The sequence below is a fragment of the Myiozetetes cayanensis genome, unplaced genomic scaffold (assembly GCF_022539395.1).
Source record: "Myiozetetes cayanensis isolate MyiCay16 unplaced genomic scaffold, myiCay2020 scf2-11, whole genome shotgun sequence".
Taxonomy (NCBI): Eukaryota; Metazoa; Chordata; class Aves; order Passeriformes; family Tyrannidae; genus Myiozetetes; species Myiozetetes cayanensis.
In genome coordinates this window covers 9,996,487-10,012,611 of record NW_026087411.1, presented here as the reverse complement: position 1 = coordinate 10,012,611, position 16,125 = coordinate 9,996,487, and the positions used below count along the sequence as shown (strand labels likewise).

The following is a 16,125-nucleotide window of genomic DNA, read 5'->3' as shown; positions in this document are numbered from 1 at the left end:
AGCCTGTTAGGAATGACCTTTACACTCCCCAGAAAAATTTGCCATGAGGTTTTCTTATTCCCTGCTCTCTCCTGAATCCCTCAAAAAAAGTCTGGCAGTAATTCCATTTTATATTTCCTATCTATCTATGCATTTATTAAGCGAAGAGAAACAGAGGGGAGCAAGGTAGAGCCCCAGGAAAATTTGGCAGAAAAGCATTTCAGACACCAAGCACTCCTGTTAGATGGTTACACACCACACACCCCCCTTTCACACACTACCAGCATTTCCCAGCACTTGCAGCTCCACCTGCAAGTCTGACCCCACTAATGGCAGTGGGGAAACTTCCTCCCATTGGAAATGGGGCGTGACTTTCACCACTGGTTTCTAAAACTGGCCATTAATCAGATTTGGTGGCTTAGGAGCAGTGTAAAGAAACCCAGGTTGAACATAATCAAAGAAAGGCTGACTGCTCGTCATTGCTGCTGTGATGGTGAGCGAATACTTGGAAGACTGGAACAGATTCAGGGTGTGAGTTTTAGTGAAAATCATGACACAGAAATCTCATCCTCCAGCTAAGCAGATGCCTTTGGTTTTTCTCCAAGATTCTGGCCACAGAATGCAAATAGCTTTGTCACAAGTCAAGACATTTTGTTTAATCCTCTCTACTAATACCTGGATTTGTTGTCCTGAGCCACCAAGATCCAGCTATGCACATGGCAAGTGAGGTTGTAGGATATTTTGGAGCAGGTATCTCCTGGAAGGACAGGGAAGCACTAAGCCCTTTGAGCAAAGCCCACATCCTTATCTGAAATACCTCGTGAAATGCCAGCCAGCCTTTTCCAGAGGAGACTAATTCAAATGAAACCAGCACAGCCAACAGCTGGTGGCATGATCAGGGTGGCAAACAGCCCACCTACCAGGGAAGGACTGATGGAGTCTGAGCTCTCACGTCATAAGAAATGCTGAAACCTCAGAGAAAGAGAGAGAGCAGGGAAGGAGAGAAACTATTGAAGCCATGGGACAGCACCAGCATAGGAACAAGCTGCTGTTTTCTGGCTGTGATTTAATTTGTGCTAGAAGTGAAATATTTTCGGGATACTGGAGAAGTGAGGGTCTGGATTCAGAACTATTTGGGAACACAATGAACTCAGGGAATCATAGGATATAGCTTGCTAAATTATAAACGAAGCTGTATGAGGCAGGTAGTTGTAATAACAGGGAATTAAACTTACAGCAGCCAGTTCAGTCCAGGTCTCTGATCACTCCTGGTAAGAAGGGTTCTTTCTTCTCCCTCCACTACTCTGGCTGGTTGCTTTCCCAGATGAACAGAAACAACATTTTGCCTTCAGTGTTTTTCTGTTGCTGTTGGAAAATAAAAAAAAAAAAGGAAAAACGTGTGGGTACATAGGTGTAAAAACGACTGCAAAGGGGTAACACAGTGAGAGGTTTATTTTCTTTTAGCAGCAAAATGGACAGAAAGTCAAGTTGTTATTACTCTGAGGTGAAATTGTTACAAACTGCCTGCTCTGTGCTTTGTGGTTTTTTGGTGCAGGAGCCTTGTAAAGCCCCTGGCACGTGTTGGAGCCTCATGGAGCAGCCGTGTGTCCGACAGCTGACAGGACAGCAGTGATTTGTGTGGGATTGGGATTGGGATGGGCTGGCTCCAGGCATTTCGTTTATGGCGGATTGTTCTTCTCCGAGATCTCAGCGGCAACTCTTCCCAGCTGCCATTGCCCCTGGGGGGAGCTGTGGGATGTGTTGCTCATAACCTGCCTGTTTGCAGATGCTGGAGGCACGGAGCAGTTGTGCCCACACACCTTGTGTGCTGCGCGGCCGCTGCGGATACCCACAGTCCCACTCCTTTAGCCACTCGAGATCAGGGGACACCAGGGACAGAGGTGCCCACGTCTACCACAAGTAATTCCCCCAGTAGCACTTCTATGCTGCCTAATTGCATTCACAGTCAGAAATCATGTGATTGAGTTTTTTGGTCATTACAGCAACACGAGCCCATAGGAAGACTGTTTTCCAACTATCTTTTACAACACATTCAGCAAATAGTCAGGAGTCATAATTTTGTCTAATTATACTTCAGAATCTTCATTTTGGCCTCGAACTGGAAAGTTCTTGATCATAGGTATAGGTTCTGACACAGAGAATGTGATGTCATGCTCACTAGCATTTATCCAAAAGTCCCAGTTGTCCTGGACCCCAAACCAAGTGCCAGTCCGTGCCCTGAAATTTAAGTAGGACAAAAAAAAAGGGGCACAATAGGAAGGAAGAGAAGGATTTTATCTGTGTTGTGTAGATGGGAGACAGATTGAGTTGTTAAACACGGACAAGCATTCCCATCAGAGGGTATCCAAGACATCTGCACGATGCTGACAGATAGAGCCAGCAGCAGCAAACCAAATACCTCCAGCATCTCCCACAGCTCCAGAGACCTGTCTGCAGGCAAAGCAAGCAAGCCCTGAGAGTAAAATAAGGTGCCTGAGGCGATGCAGGAAGACAGTAACAAACTAGGAATTATCTGCTTCTCCTGTACTCAGATTTGCAAGATCCCAGTGCCTGTCTTTTCTGAAGTCACTCCCTGACAGGCCCTCACCAGTAGGAATTATTCTTTACTGACTATCAAGTAAAAATTCCAAGTGCAGTTGGTTATCACTGTGCTCTGCCAGCCTGGGCTGTGGAGCTGGGCCTAAAGGTCTGAAGCAACACACTGTGGGACAACAGCAGGAGACAGATGAGGTGTCTGTGCCGCAGGTTAAAAATAACATATCCTATGGAAACACAGAGGAGCTTCTTGGCTTAATCAGTAACACAAACATTACAAAGGGGTTTCTTTGGAAATGAGAACTTTGCTCAAGAATTAGGTCCACAGAAATGAGAACTTATCTTGTGAATAAACTACATCCAGGCAATAGGACGTGCTGCAGAAGTGATATAAAAAGCAGACTTTCCTCAAGATTTCACTTCAAAGCTATTTAGAATTTAAATGTAAGTAACAGTTCGTAGTAATTTTTCTTTGTTATATTTTATGCCATATTAAAATCTTTAAATAGAGTTTTTCATTACCAAATTTCCTGATTTCTTCTCCAAGTGCTTTCAGATCAATTAAAATGCAGTAAGTGCAGAAGCAGGACATGTTTAGTTACAGACAGCACTAATTGTGGTAAGCTCTGGGTGAAAGAAGATGGAGATGACAGAAGTCAGAAAAGTTAGAGCTTGTGAGGGGCACTGCTCCGAGCCCATGATCCATAAAATTATGCTTCCAAGTCCCTTCATTTCTCACCAGCTGCTGCCTGTCACACTGACTGTGGGCAGCCTTTCCTAGCTTTCTGTTGGGATCTGCCTTCAACCACACAATTTCAGGCAGAACCTGCTGGTGTCAACAACACACCCAGGTATTGGTTTCTAAGCCCCATTTTGCAGCAGGGTCTCACCTGCAGTGTGATTTCATTTCCTGCTGGTGTTAGCAGGCAGTTCCTGCTCTACACTGAGCTTTGGGGTTAATGCCAGTGCATTTCCTATAATCCAGCCACCAAGAGCCCCTCTAGGGAAGGTTGGTGAAGGTGGGGAAAGACATGGCCAATGTGCTGGTATTGACTGGCTCTGACTTTTTTAGTAAAATATGCCAATGCAGTCATCCTCTGGCTGCAAATATCCACGGAAAGAGTAGATGTGTCCTTTAATAACAGGGAGAGTGCTTAAAAAAAGAACATTTTATTGCTCTGTTGCCTTCACCACAGTAAACTGCAGCATTTTCATTTTCCTGTATTTATTGCACTGGAGTGTTTATATCACTGTGAAGCAAATATTTGCTTTCAAAGGTCACCCATTGTATCTCCCTTCCTCTGGGCACAGATGCAGGTCTCTCTTAGCCTTCAGTAAAACTCCATAGGGATTATATAATGTTCTTGCTGTAAGAACTGCAGAATTCAAAGTATAATAGGCAATGCCTTTCCATTAGCTGGTCTCTCTTTGTATTTTTCTTTACCATTTGTGCTTCTGGGCAAGCACTGGTGTAACACACGAGACCACCTCCCAGAGAATTTGATGTAAGTCACCCAAGTGCCTGGAGTTAATTGCACTGTGTAGAGGGCATTTGTGCAGGCAATTACTGCAACTGGAAACACAAATTGAATGTAGAGATGTGACTTCTGTAGCACCTCTTTTTTTTTTTTTTTAAATCAAAGTTTTAGTTCTATATTGCTTAATATATTATATCCCTAGTCTGGTTTTCTGATCTGTCATCTCTGCAGGGACTGCAGACAAAATAAAATGTAGGTGAAGTTAAAAGTACAGAGTACATTTTAGAGAGTTTATTCCAGTTATATTAAATTCCTAAGGCAATTATAGGGGTTTAATACTTAGTTCAGATAAACTTAAATGAGAAAAGAATGAAAAATGTCACCTAGGATCAAAAATATAAATTCCACAGGGAATTTATTACTAAAAGTCCCGAATAGTATTTTAGGCCTGTTTCTGTTCTACTGCAATGAGAGTGGGTTATGGTGGGCCCAAGCCAGACTGATACCTTATGCTTTTGAAGCTTTCCCCAGTATTAGTGAGGGCAAATCCATTATGGCTCACCTTTTCTTGGCCATTCCTGAGATCACTCAGTTTTAATGTTTTTTATATATATGTGGGTGTTCCTAAGAAACACCTGTTAATTTGTACTTTACAGAAATTTTAAAGCATAAATCATCTCTCTATGGGTTTTTTATTGATAGCAGCATTTGCTTTTGGAAATTCATGGCACTGGAAAGGAGTTTCAGCCTAAATAGGACTTTTCAGGGAAAACCTTATCTCTAATAAGTCCTAGTCCACATTATAAATTGCAAAATCTGCAAAGAAATTTAAACCTCTTCCCTGCCATCTACAAAATATATGCAGTTTATCATGCTGTGTGCAAATCAGTAACCTTTATTGATTCTTGTGCATGGTTTCCTATTAAATAAAGTTGAATCAGCACAGCTGCAGGGCACTTCTGTGTTTATGACTAAAACTTGATGTAAAATGACTTGTCTGGAAGAATTCTTTTTGCTATGTCTCAACCCATTCTAAGTGCTTTACAAACACCAAACAATCTCAATAAACCTGTCAGGTTCGATCACTCGCTGCACGGCATCACTCTGCTTACAAGCTCTGACATTTTTTTTTTTTAGCTGGATGCAAAATAAGAGGTGTCTGTCACTAAGATGCCAGCTGATGGTTCTAACTAACCAAGAAGGGGAACTCTTAAAAAAAAACCAACCCCACAAGAGAATGGAGTGACAGGACAGGGACAACACCTTCAAACTGACGGAGAGTAGGTTCAGATTAATGTTAGGATGAAATTCTTTACCAGGAGGGGGATGAGGCACTGGCACAGGTTGCCCAGAGAAGCTGTGGCTGCCCCATCCCTGGACGTGTCTGAGCAAGCTGGTTTAGTGAAAGGTGTCCCTGCCCATGGCAGGGGGGTTGGAAATAGATGGTCTTTAAGGTCCTTTCTAACCCAAACCATCCGATGATTATATGACAGTTTTTCCACTTTGTTTCTTTTCTGCACCACCCATCACCACTGCTGTCTCATGATCAAAAAAAACCTAGGGAAATGATCAAAATCTACATGAGAACGGAATTTTCTGTGCAGTTTTTATTATCTGCAGTGACTGACCAACAGACTGTTATTATTCATTACTGTCAGTAGAAACACTCATCTCACTTCCATGTCTGTAATCATTCAGCTCACACTGGATATGCTTAGAGACTGAACCAAATTCCCTGTTGTCATCCCACCCTCTCACTGATGCATCACCTCCCACTTTACAGCTCATGAGATGCTACCAGGCAGACATAGCACAGAACCAGTTTCCTGCCCCTCACAGCTATTTGTATTTACCAATTAGATCAGTCTCCAAGTCCTGTCCAAATTGTCCTGGTTTTTGCTAAAGCTCAGTGCTGCTATTCTGCCAGCACAGGTTTAGCAAGGATCCAGGCAGAGGAGAATATTTTAACTAGATGCTCAAAAATTAGGTCCACAGACTTAATCCTGATACTCCGTCACGGAGGCTGCGCCAGAAATAATTCAATGCTGGGCTTTGCCTCAATCTGGGAAAAAACCCCACAATCTGTGCAGCAGTGACCAGTGCTGGTGCCAGCCTGTGCCAAGTGGGACAGGAGTTTGGAGCATGGCTCTTTACAGAAATAACTTCTTTTTATCCCAGCTGAGCACGCTCCATTCCTGACCAGGAGCAGCGTCTTCCTGGAGCTGCGGGATGTGCCACAAAAGGGCACCACGAGTGCAGCAGCTGCCGTGGGGTGGCCTAAAGAGCATCCCCACACCTTCACATGCCCTTCAGGGAGAGACCAGTTCCTGCTTACTCTTTTCCTCCTAAACATCCGAGAGCACCATTGCCTGTAAAGCTTATTTTGTGAGCCTCCTTGAAGTGTCCGACACCAACCTGAGTATTAGCCATGAAATTAAGCTCTGGCTTTGCATCGGCCTGAGCTGCAGATGAGTTGCTTAAGCTTGGTCCTTCTCACTGCTGTGACCACGCAGCTGGCAGAGCCAGGTGGCTTCTCCAGCAGACATTTGGGCTCCTAAACATTGTGTGACCCATCACAAAATGCCAGGCTCCCTCTGACAAGAACGTGGCGATGTGCTCAGTGATGAAAGTAGGATGCTGTGCCAGTAGCTGCAGGGCTGACTCTGCGAGATGGATTTCTTCCTGCTGTAGCTTCGAAGAGGAAAAGCAACCACGATTGAGGGCACAGCTAATGTGAAAGTATGAAGGTCATATATTCCCTCTTAGATAAGAAAAGCAGCAGATCTACTGCTGAAGCTTCAGAGGAAATGCGAGGAGCTGTCTGCTTTCCTCACGCAGTTCTAAGCAAACAGAGCGTGACCCAGGAAATACTGCTGCCCCCCCGGCTGTACCTGCTCAGCCCATGCTCCTGAGGTCCTGATGGAGAGCACAGTCGAAGTGAGGGATGGATTCATCTCCCATATGTAGCAACTTTCATTTAAACACAGTTGTTACTGTTAAAATTGTAGAGCCAAGCTCTGCCCTGATTTATCTTGTTTCATAAAGGGTGCACATATCGCGTGGACAGGGCAGAAAACAGCCCCTGGGATTTTGCCTTCTTGGAGCAGCTTTGCTGAAAGGGGCTGCTTTTGTCCTCTTTCTGTAACTGAGCCTGATGGCACCTGCTTTATGGGTGTTTATTTGCCGCCCCCACAACTTCCCCAGCTCCTCTGCACCTGGGATTAGGTTTTCCTGCAATGAACATTCCGTGAGCAGTAATTTGCAACATGCCATGCTTGAATCGAGTAAAGAAATAAACCAGTGTTGTTGTTACAAAGATCTGACAGATGGTAGGAGGACCCGCCTTTCTTAATCAAGGCATGCTCAGTAATCAGAGCTAGCTCGAGTTTGTAACAAAAAAGAAACCCTACCCAAATGAGGACTAATGGGCTGCATAATGACCCCGTTAGGATGCACTCGGTGGTGGTGTTCTGTATCAAGAGGGATAACCGAGAGCAGAATCTCACCCACTTCCCCCGAAATGAAGGATCCTCCCAGGTAGATAACTTTTCCTAGTCTGGCTGTAAATATGATTTCATAGCCTAACCTACAGTGTGGTGGGCGAGTCATTAGCTTGTAAAAATCTTCAAAGTTTCATTGTCTTTCATTTCATTGCAAATGTATTAGCTGAGCATCCAGCCCTCTGAGCGATGCAGCTGAAACACAGGACATGGGGGGGCGTAGACTCAACCTTGACCTCCTTCACATTCAGCCTTTTAATTCTAGAGAAGAATTAATGGGTTTCAGGACTGTTTCTGGCAGCAAATAACATCTCCTAAGCCTCCAGCTTTGTTAGGAATAGCATTTGAAAGGTTAAGGAAAAAGGAAGGATTTTCCTCGGAGAACATGACGAGGGTACATCCTCGTTCTTCAAGAGTGATTAATAATACAGGAATAAAGCAGCACCTGGAGCAACCCCGTGTGCTCTCCACTACGTAGGAACTGCCATCCGGAACTGGAGAGTTTGGGTGAGGGCGCTCATGCAATTAAAGCACTTTTGTGGGACTGACATTTAAGCACGACTCGGTGAGCCAGGGAGCCCAGCCACACTGTTTCTTCTCCTTTGTGTCTTCCAGGCTCCTGAGCAGCTGAGCACAAATCCCTGATCTGCGGCGTCCACAAACACCCCCCCAGCTAAAATGGCGGAGGACGCGGATATGCGCAATGAGTTGGAAGAAATGCAGCGGCGTGCGGACCAGCTCGCTGATGAGGTGAGACCAGCAGCTAAACTGGGAACCCGGGGCTGGGGCTGCTGTGAAAGACACATCCAGGAATAGGAGCTCATCCGGCAAAAGGATTTCTAGGGCTGATTCTCTTTTCCGTCAGCTTTGCGCTGAACACAGACTTGGAAATGAAATGAGCTGGGGTGGAATTTAATGTCGTGTTTAGTCAAGATTAAGGCATTTATTGATCGTGAGTTTGGTTTAGGAATTAGATTGTGCATCAATTTGAGCGGCCTCAGAGCAAAAAGCAGCAATTTAATATTTTCTGAGGATCCCTTCAATTTGTCAAACCTATTAAATGTTAAAAGTCACCAATTAGGTCTCTGAAAAGTCGTAGCTGAAAACCACAGACTATTTTTAAAGTGGAACACCAGCTGTTCCAAGCAGCACCGCTGCAGTGTGTGAGCAAAGGGACCACAAGCCTGGGAGACTGCAGCTGCCTCAGGATGCAGCGGGAATTGCTGCATTAGCGAGTCCTAATGGAGAGCTGGAGATGGAGAAAGCACCAGTGCCCTGCTGATGGCCTGATTTGGCGGGGAAGGCAAAGAGTGCAGGAAAAACACGGTGTCAGCATAAACCTGCACATTAGAGTTGGAAAGTGTAACTTGCCAAATCTAAACATTTTTTCCTCTGTTTTATTCCAGTCCCTGGAGAGCACCCGTCGAATGCTGCAGCTTGTTGAAGAGGTAAGGGCTTGCAGTTCATTTGCACTTCTGCTGTGGACAAAGGTGATGGAGAGTCTGACACTGGAAGTGCTTTTTCAATAACTCTCGTGGCTAAGGCACGTCCTCGGCTTTATGTGCCAAGTGTCCCTGGCAGGCCAGCAGCCGAGGCACCGGTTTGTCTATACCTGAGTATCCATTGAGACAGGATACTGGAGAGAAATGAAGGACACAGCCTCTGAAGGTGACCTGAAGTCAGGGACAAGTGGCTCAGGTGCTGCAGAGCTCCATGAGCCTCGAGCTGGCACCTGTCTCTTGTCCTTGCCTGAGAAAGGCCCTCAGTGCATTTGCCCTGTTGTCTCTAAATATTTCCCTCTCCATAAACACTCCGAGCTGTTTTTATAGAACATCAGTCACAGTATTTAAATGCCACTTCTTTATGTATCTCTGAAATATTTATCAGGATTTCAAGGCTCATGAGATGTCCTAGATTGACTGCTTTGGAACAGGGAGTTCTCTGATTTTCTATGGTGCTAAGGAAGGGGATCTCAGCTCAGTCCTGACACCCACTACAGCTTCTCCTTGCCTGGAGGGGTCACTCCCAGGAGGGAAAAAACAATTCAGTCAGTCTGTGTTTCACCCTCTTCACAACAAAGGGGTTTAAAAGTTGGAAAATCTCAAACTCAGTTTAGCTTTAAGTGTTCAGCCATCAGGTGGTGGAAAACTTTGCTGCCACCTGACAGGACATATTATTTTCAGATGCCATGGGAGCCCTGGCGCTGCAGTTGGTGACATTTTTAATCAGGGTCATCAGCACTGACAGTCCCAGCACTCCTGACAAGCAGAGGAGTCTCCAGAGGAGACAACGGGAAGAAAATTACATCAGGTCCCGCATTCAGGAACAAGCACAGTCCCAGCCGTAGGCTGAGGAGCCTTGGAATCAATCACAACAGTGAAGATCAATGGAGTCCAGTGGAGACAAAATTAAATTTCCATGTACAGACAGACAGACAGACGGGTCATTGAGCATAGTCAGCATCACTTCTCCTCCCCAAACACTTCAGATCTGGGCCCCTTGCAGCCAAAACATGCTCTTGTCTCCTGAGCAGTCTGTCCCTTTTATCTGCACAATTCCCTGGACAGACCATTTCTAACCATCACTTCAGGTCAACTCTGGGCTGGATGCAGCTCCTGTTGAAATCAATTCAGTGACATGGAAGAGAGTCTCGTATGGGTACCCCCCCCAACACAAGGCAGGCGAGCCAGCTGCCCCAAAATGCCTGTGATCTAAATAGACAAGGCAGATGATGAGTGGGAAGAAGGAGAGGCACAGGAAAGGGAAGTGATTTGCTCAGGGCCAAGCCATCAGTAAATATCAGCCCTGTCTCTCCTGAGCCGTGTTTGTGTGACCTGTGCACCGCTTGAGTCTTCCCAACATATTGAACCAGCATATTGCGAATGCCACTGGGATTTCAGCATTAAATCACGGCAAATGGCAAAGTGGGAGGAGAACTGGGACTGCTGAGTTTGCCAGTGAAATTATGGAGGACTTGGAAGAGCTCAGCATCTCTCTGGACCTGGCGTTTATTCAGATGCTACAGTATCTCCCTGTCCAAACAGAGAAGTTGCTAAAACCAGCACTGAGCAGTCAAGGGAGTTCTTCTAAAATGAGCTGCATATTATTTTCACTAATGTGACTACAAAAGACCTTTAAAATCCTTCTGTGGTCTAAACAGCTGATTGGTTATTCTGATCCCATCTCCTAGGTACTTTTAAAAGAATGAAGCATTTAGGGAGTGAGAGATTTTATACTGAAAAGACAAATGATGAGAAGTCTTTGAAATCGAACTCGCACTGCTATGATTTAATAGACCCCCAAAATCCAATTAGACTCCCTTACTTAGGAGAACCTGTCTAGTGGGTAGAGATAGAAAATATTCTTTCTCAGTGAGAGTGCTTCTTACTTTATTCTCTTGATACAGAAAATATGTTTATTCCTTTCTTAGGAAAAGGACGCCCCCATGTCTATGCATTATTGCTATATACATATGTATGGATTCCCCTCATGGTTGGCTCCACTCTGTTACATCCCAGGAAAACAGAGAATAAACAGACTGACTTGACTCTACCCTGAGACATAAAAATGTTGTGCCCCCAGGGAAGCCCTGCAGCAGTAGAAGGTTTGCTTCACACTGAATTGTAGGTCCTTGTCTGGGGGACATGTCCCAAAGGATCATGCCTTCCTTGCCCAGGATGACCAGTCTGAGTCTGGAGACTAAGCCCTGATGTTCCCAGGGAACATCGGCAAGGACAACCAAACATGGAACTGCTTCTTGGTTTTATAACCCAGCTTTGCAAGAAGCTGATTTTTCCAGTCCTGACACAACAGAGGAAGCAAGAAGTGGTGAGTGGCTGTTACAAAAGCAGCCACAGCTTTGCCCCAAGGCAGCTCCTTACTGGAATGGCAGATTCCAAAAGCCAGTGTACCCAGGCAGCACAGCTAATCCACACTGACCAGTGCTCATTTGAGCCACTCACTGCTATAAATACCTGTATTTTATGATGATGTTGTGCAATGTTTGGGCCAAAATAAAAATGAACTGAGGAAGAACAAGTGGGAGTAAATACGCAGTTCGTAGCTGACCTTCTTATTTTCTTGTTCAAGCCTTTTACCTCTGAGGCCACATTATGCAATGCAGAATATCACGTGCCAGGGGAAAAGCCATGAGTTTAATATCAACAAGATCAGTACTACTGAAAGCCCAAAAGAAAGCATTTAGGAACATGTCCAGGCAAAAGGGCTGTTTTGTCCATTTAAATCCAGACAGGACTATTTTCTCCTCTCATGTGCTCCGAGGTTGGAGTGAAGCTTACCGAAGTATCAAAGCTGAAATGTTAAGCTATAAAAGTTTGATAAGCTCATGATGCTGCCATACACAGGACACTGAACACACAGGATGCCATTTTACTAGCTGTGGGTTTCCCCTGACATTATTATCCCAGTCAAATATTCCCTAATCTGAAAAATAGAAGTATTATGTTAATTTAGAGTTTGGCCCAGATCTTGTCACAGCTAATTTGAAAAATCCATTTGCCATCATAAGAACCATTGGAACTATTGAATCATTGGAACAGTTCTACTCAGAAAAGTTTTGTAACCAGTGTTAATTCCACAGAAATACATATCTGGCACAAGGGAATGTGATCCAGAATTCTGGTCTCTTTAATCAGGCACAGAGAGACACTGGAGCATTAACAGGGCGACAGGGAACTCAGAGCGGGAGCTGAGCAAATGCATTACCACGGATGACTAAAAAAATGTTACTTTGGCCACATTTTTTGTCTTCAGGGTGTTGACAGTTCTCTTTAGTGTCTGTGGGAACTGCTAGCAATGTCAGCCTGTCCTGGAACATAATTGTCTCTATTAATTTATTCAAAAAAACCTCTATAATCCGTACTTATTAAAGCAAAATTCTTCATCGAAGTGGAAGTTCATGTGTTTTTCACAGAACTGAAAGTGCATATCTGCTTTTCAGGGTATCTCCTGAAATGCAGAGAAAGCGATTTCTAGAATTTGGATTCTCTATCCAATACATCATTCCCTTACACTGTTAGGAAAATCACCCCTCAGGCTAAACCAAACTTTGAGTAGCTGCCTTTTGTAGCAGGCATGGATAGGACACAACACACTGTGTTCCTGGAGGAACTGATGAGCCCTTTGAGAAGTCATTCCAATTCTCTCCCCACTTTTATTCCCACCTTGGGAAATTAAGTTATGTAACAGCAGTAATAAGAAATGATATAGCAATGCATTTCCTCTCCAAAGTGCTGGGGAGGAATTTCAGTGAATGTTTTGTTGCTGACTTGCTCTGAGTGAAACACTCACAAAAAAAACTCCAAAAATTTTGAAGAAGCTGTTACAGAAGATCGAGGATAACGTATATTAAAGCCTGCAGAAGGGTTCCCAGTTATGCTGTTAAACTGGCTTCACTGAAGCACTGATAGACTTAAGTATCTAAGAGTTGAATTAAGCCCAGAGGTTTAAAATCATATATTCTGCCTTTCTGATTATCCGCTTAGCCAGTGGAAAACCTGAGCATGTGCTTCATATAAAGGATACCCAAACCAGCACTGCTTGTTGGTTTGCTTTTAGCTAAACACTAGAGCTTAGTGCTGGTGACAGGTTCAAGGACATCAACTTCCAAAAACTTCATAGGCTCTGTTTCCCCTAATATTCCCCTAACTTGAAAGTGATGGCCTCCTGCTCTGAAGGGTCATCTCATGGGCAAAATTATTATATATGTTATATATTTGTCCATCTGCAAGGGATAAACAGAGGAACTCCAGAGCTGCCAGTGTAATGCCTCAACATAAGAAATGCTGTGCCATTTTCTTCTCAAGGAAAAGAGTGTGAGATGTTTGCTGTGCCACGGCAAAATCCAGCAGTCCAAATTCTCCTCTCGAGCGCAACGAGAAGACAGGGAGAGTCAGAAGTAACTCTGGAGACAGAAGGCTCTTGCAGATTTGAGAGCTGGATGAAAATGGAATGTGGGCTGAATCCTTCCTGAGCCCTCAGGATCAGAGCAATCAAAGCACAGTCACCGGGCCCGTGGTGATGGGAGCCTGTTGTCAAGGGTTTAGGATCAGTGGTTGTCAAACAGGTTCTTCTGGGCTGGCACTTTGCAGACACAGCTTTTGGCACCTTCTGTTACACTCTCCAAGCACCCAGTTCTAGTGCATCTGTTGACACCTGGTCCCACTGAGACCAAGAGGATTTTCTGTGATATTTCTAGTGCAGAAACCTTTAACTGAAGAGGTTTTTTTAGTTCCCAGAGACGCCTCAGTCTGTTGTCACTGAAGGTCAGGTACCGAGTGATTTTCTCCTGCTCAGACATCTGGATGATGAACACATTTTTAGAGCAGTTCTGTCTTACAGATAGGTTTAGTTTTGAACTATCTAAAGGAGTAGTTACAGTGAAAATACTGAGTTTTTCTAAAAGTCCGGATCTGTTTTAAATGCACAAATGTGACTATATTTTAAAATTTTCTTTACACATTTAATTTTTTGTGGAAAAGCTGAAAATTGATGCTTAATACAAACTTGGAACAGCAGGAGATTGTCACTTGATGTCTGAATCATCTCCCATCTTTGCCAGCCACCATCTCTTTATTAGCTTCAATATGCTTTTGATTAGACCGCAGATGCAGACAAGTATATTCACTGCACACCCTTTAATATTTTTTTAATATTTTGTATATTTAGTATTAATGTCGTGGCACTGATGATCAGGTAAATAAAAGAAAATTTAGAAAATTTCACCTCTTTCACTCCCTGTAAGGATTTGATATGAAAGACAAACCGTAAGGTCTAATTGCTGAGTTCATCTCTCAGCACACGCCTTATTCAGGTCACTGGACACCTTAGCTGCATAAAGGGAGTTTGCTCAGATGATAAATACAGCAGGAAACCAAGGTAAGAGGGTTAAGGAGCAGCAAATATTTCTCAGCCTGACTGTGTTTGATTCTCTGAAAGCCAACAACTATCACAGCACCAATTGCAGGTTTCTGAGTCCAGTATTTAGAAGAATCCTATGTCAGACTCAGTAAAATATGTTTACTGAAACACAAGATGACTCAGGACCCAGGCAGCCTTCTTATGTTTGCATGATGTATGTTTGTTAAAATCCAATAATAAATGAATCAATCAATAATAACTCGTTTAAGGTAAGACCTCCCTGGATACTCAGAGCATAGAAAAAGCCCAGTAAAAAGCCAGTGCACATCCAGTGCTCAGCAGACCCATCCCACAGCTAATGTAAGATAATTGGAATTGGTTTCCCTATTCTAAATAGGCCAGTCTAAGATAATCCTTGGACCCTAAGTTTGTGCAGGTTTCAAAAATAAAAGCTGGCTGGGATTCAAGGAAATGCAGTATGAGCCTGGAGGGAGAGAGAGCAGCAGTGGGTAGCTGGGAGGTGGCTGACCTGAGGGCAGCAGGGTGCAGCAGACTGTGAGGAGAGGCAGGAGCCCTTTTCTCCCCATCTGGCAACTCACACAGGGATTTTTTCAAAAGAGGGAGCAAGCCAGCCTGCACACTTCTGATGTTTTTGCCAGTTTCTCCAGCGACATGGACATTAAAGACAAGAAAGGCAGCGCAGAGAGAGGCAGACAAGAGGCATCTCTCATCCCTCTTGAGCTGAGCAGATCCTTTTGAAGCCCAGCAGAGAAGCACCAGCTGCACCAGGCAAACAGCCCTCGAGCGTGGCAGAGTCAGGCTTGTGGCTGAGCCAGCATGGGCTCTGTCCTGCCTGGGAGCACAGAATGGGCAGCTGAGGGCCAGGGACAATTCCCTGCTCCCAGGAAAAGAGATGGGCCATGACAGAGAGCAGAGCAGCTGGGAGGAAGGATAATACAAAGTCTTTAATTTGCCTCTAAGGAGTGGGGTGGCTTCAAAAGCAAAGGGACCATCAGGACTTTAGGTTTCTATTCCCTGCAACTGTGAGCATCTTCTCTGCCCCCTGCTAAATGGACACCACCACCTTTATCTGTTCCACAGGAGCATGGACAGCTTTATGTTCATAGAAGCAGGCAAATTACTGCTGCTCGTGTCCAAGGACTTACTTCATCTGCTATTGACATGCAACAGGCTATTAATTATTCCCAGATGTTATCACTGCTCCAAGCAGAATGGAGCTGGTTTCCCCTTGGTGACTAAAAAGGAGCTAATCTGATCTGGGATACAGCTCGGTATCACAGCACCCAGAAACTCGAGACACCCGATCACGTCCCAGAGTGAGGATAACAAATGCAAAAATTGTACTTGTGAAAGGTGCCCTCCTGCTGGTTTAGGCAAGTGGGAGCTCTGAGTGGCTCAGCTTTGCTCAAACCCTGTATCCAGCAAAGGCACTGATAAGATTCCCACTCAGCTGTGGGAGCAGAGACAGTTTCAGTGTGTAGGTGTTTTAAAAATTCTACCTTCAAGCTCAATTCAAAGTCCATTAATGCTAAAGGTGTCTGTTGACTGAATTAAAACTTGGCTCAAACCCATATCTATTAGATCCCTGAGCCAAAAAATATGGCTTAATCCTATTAAATATTAGCCTACTTTAAAATGGATTTCCTAAGTAGGTAAGCTTTCTGACTTCTGACAGCACCAAGGGCTGTGGACAAACCACTGTGTCTCCTTCC

The 16,125-nt window shown here is 44.4% G+C and overlaps 1 protein-coding gene across 2 annotated transcripts in view; it reads left to right on the top strand.

Moving 5' to 3' along the window:
• Positions 1 to 16,125, top strand: part of SNAP25 (synaptosome associated protein 25) — a 58,693-nt gene that overhangs the window by 23,365 nt on the left and 19,203 nt on the right. For both annotated transcript variants that reach the window (XM_050315016.1, XM_050315015.1), the window contains exons 2-3: positions 8,129 to 8,263; positions 8,920 to 8,961. In XM_050315016.1, coding sequence (XP_050170973.1) covers positions 8,192 to 8,263; positions 8,920 to 8,961 — 114 coding nt within the window. In that variant the 5' untranslated portion in view covers positions 8,129 to 8,191. The remainder of the gene's footprint in view (positions 1 to 8,128; positions 8,264 to 8,919; positions 8,962 to 16,125) is intronic.